The sequence below is a fragment of the Gekko japonicus genome, unplaced genomic scaffold (genome assembly GCF_001447785.1).
Source record: "Gekko japonicus isolate JY-2015 unplaced genomic scaffold, Gekko_japonicus_V1.1 scaffold300, whole genome shotgun sequence".
Taxonomy (NCBI): domain Eukaryota; kingdom Metazoa; phylum Chordata; class Lepidosauria; order Squamata; family Gekkonidae; genus Gekko; species Gekko japonicus.
The window spans coordinates 748459-749651 of NW_015169179.1; the positions used below are offsets into that span (position 1 = coordinate 748459).

Sequence of the window (1193 nt, forward strand, 5' to 3'; positions counted from 1 at the left end):
CTGAAGATTTCACTATTAAGCTGGTAGACTTTGGCTCGGCTGCCTACCTAGAACCGGACAAGCTGTTCTACACGTTTTGTGGAACTATTGAGTACTGCTCTCCAGAAGTGCTGTCAGGCAATCCGTATGTATTATTTTTAACGTTAAACTTTTATACCTCACCAGCAGTCTTTGATTTGGCTGGGGGCAGGGCCTGTAGGGTCTCCAAGAATGAAATGGAGCAAAGACAGTGTCTCCTTCAGAGGGGCTTCACCTTCCTTATTACATTTTTTGAGGTTATTCCAGAGTTCTCTCTGACTGCTGACAGACATGCAGGTGCACATCACTCCTTCAACACTGCTTTTCAGTTATTTATTTATTACACTGCTTTTCAGTTATTTATTTATTTATTAACTTCATTTATACCTCACCTTTCTCCCCAGTGGGGACCCAAAGCGGCTTACATCGTTCTACATTTTTATCTTCACAACAACCCTGTGAGGTAGGTTAGGCTGAGAGTATGTGACTGGCCCAAGTTCACCCAGCAGGCTTCCATGGTATAGTGGGGATTTGAACCTGGGTCTCCCAGATCCTAGTCAACTTCAAACACTACTACATCCTCTTAAGCTTCAGACGGGGGGGGGGGGGGGAATTATGTGTTGGGTCATGAGAAGGAGGAATTTCTTATTTAGCACAAATCCTAATTTGGGGGGTGTGTTTTTTTATACGTGACTTTTTGTTCTGTGTTCCTGTTTTGCTTGACTTTCTTGCAAATATAATTATAGTCTTGCTTCTTGAACTACATATATCATTATAGGTATCTAGGACCAGAACTGGAGATGTGGTCTCTTGGAATCACCCTTTATACGTTAGTCTTTGGAGAAAATCCTTTTTGTGAGCTGGAAGAAACCATGGAGGCCATTTTAAAACCTCCCTTCAGTGTGTCGGCAGGTAGGCATTTCACTCACTAATGTATTCAAGGAATCAGAAAGCAAGAGGGAAGAAATTGGCCTGCAAGTGGGGTATTCTGAGCACCTTATAAGGCGAGCCCATTAGGGATCATGCACCCCATCTGGAGTGTCTAAATAAACATACGTCCAGTTTTTCCTGTTGTATCTCGAGTGGCCTGGTGCCACTTGGTGGTGAAGGATCTGTGGTGCCATGACTGCCATTAAATGCTGACATGAGCTCCTGTTGAGCATCTAGAAGTGGAA

General features: G+C 43.6%; 1 protein-coding gene across 1 annotated transcript in view; it reads left to right on the top strand.

Annotated features, from left to right (window-relative positions):
• Positions 1–1193, top strand: part of PASK (PAS domain containing serine/threonine kinase) — a 33344-nt gene that overhangs the window by 24131 nt on the left and 8020 nt on the right. The window contains exons 16-17 of the mRNA XM_015416055.1: positions 7–124; positions 797–930. Coding sequence (XP_015271541.1) covers positions 7–124; positions 797–930 — 252 coding nt within the window. The remainder of the gene's footprint in view (positions 1–6; positions 125–796; positions 931–1193) is intronic.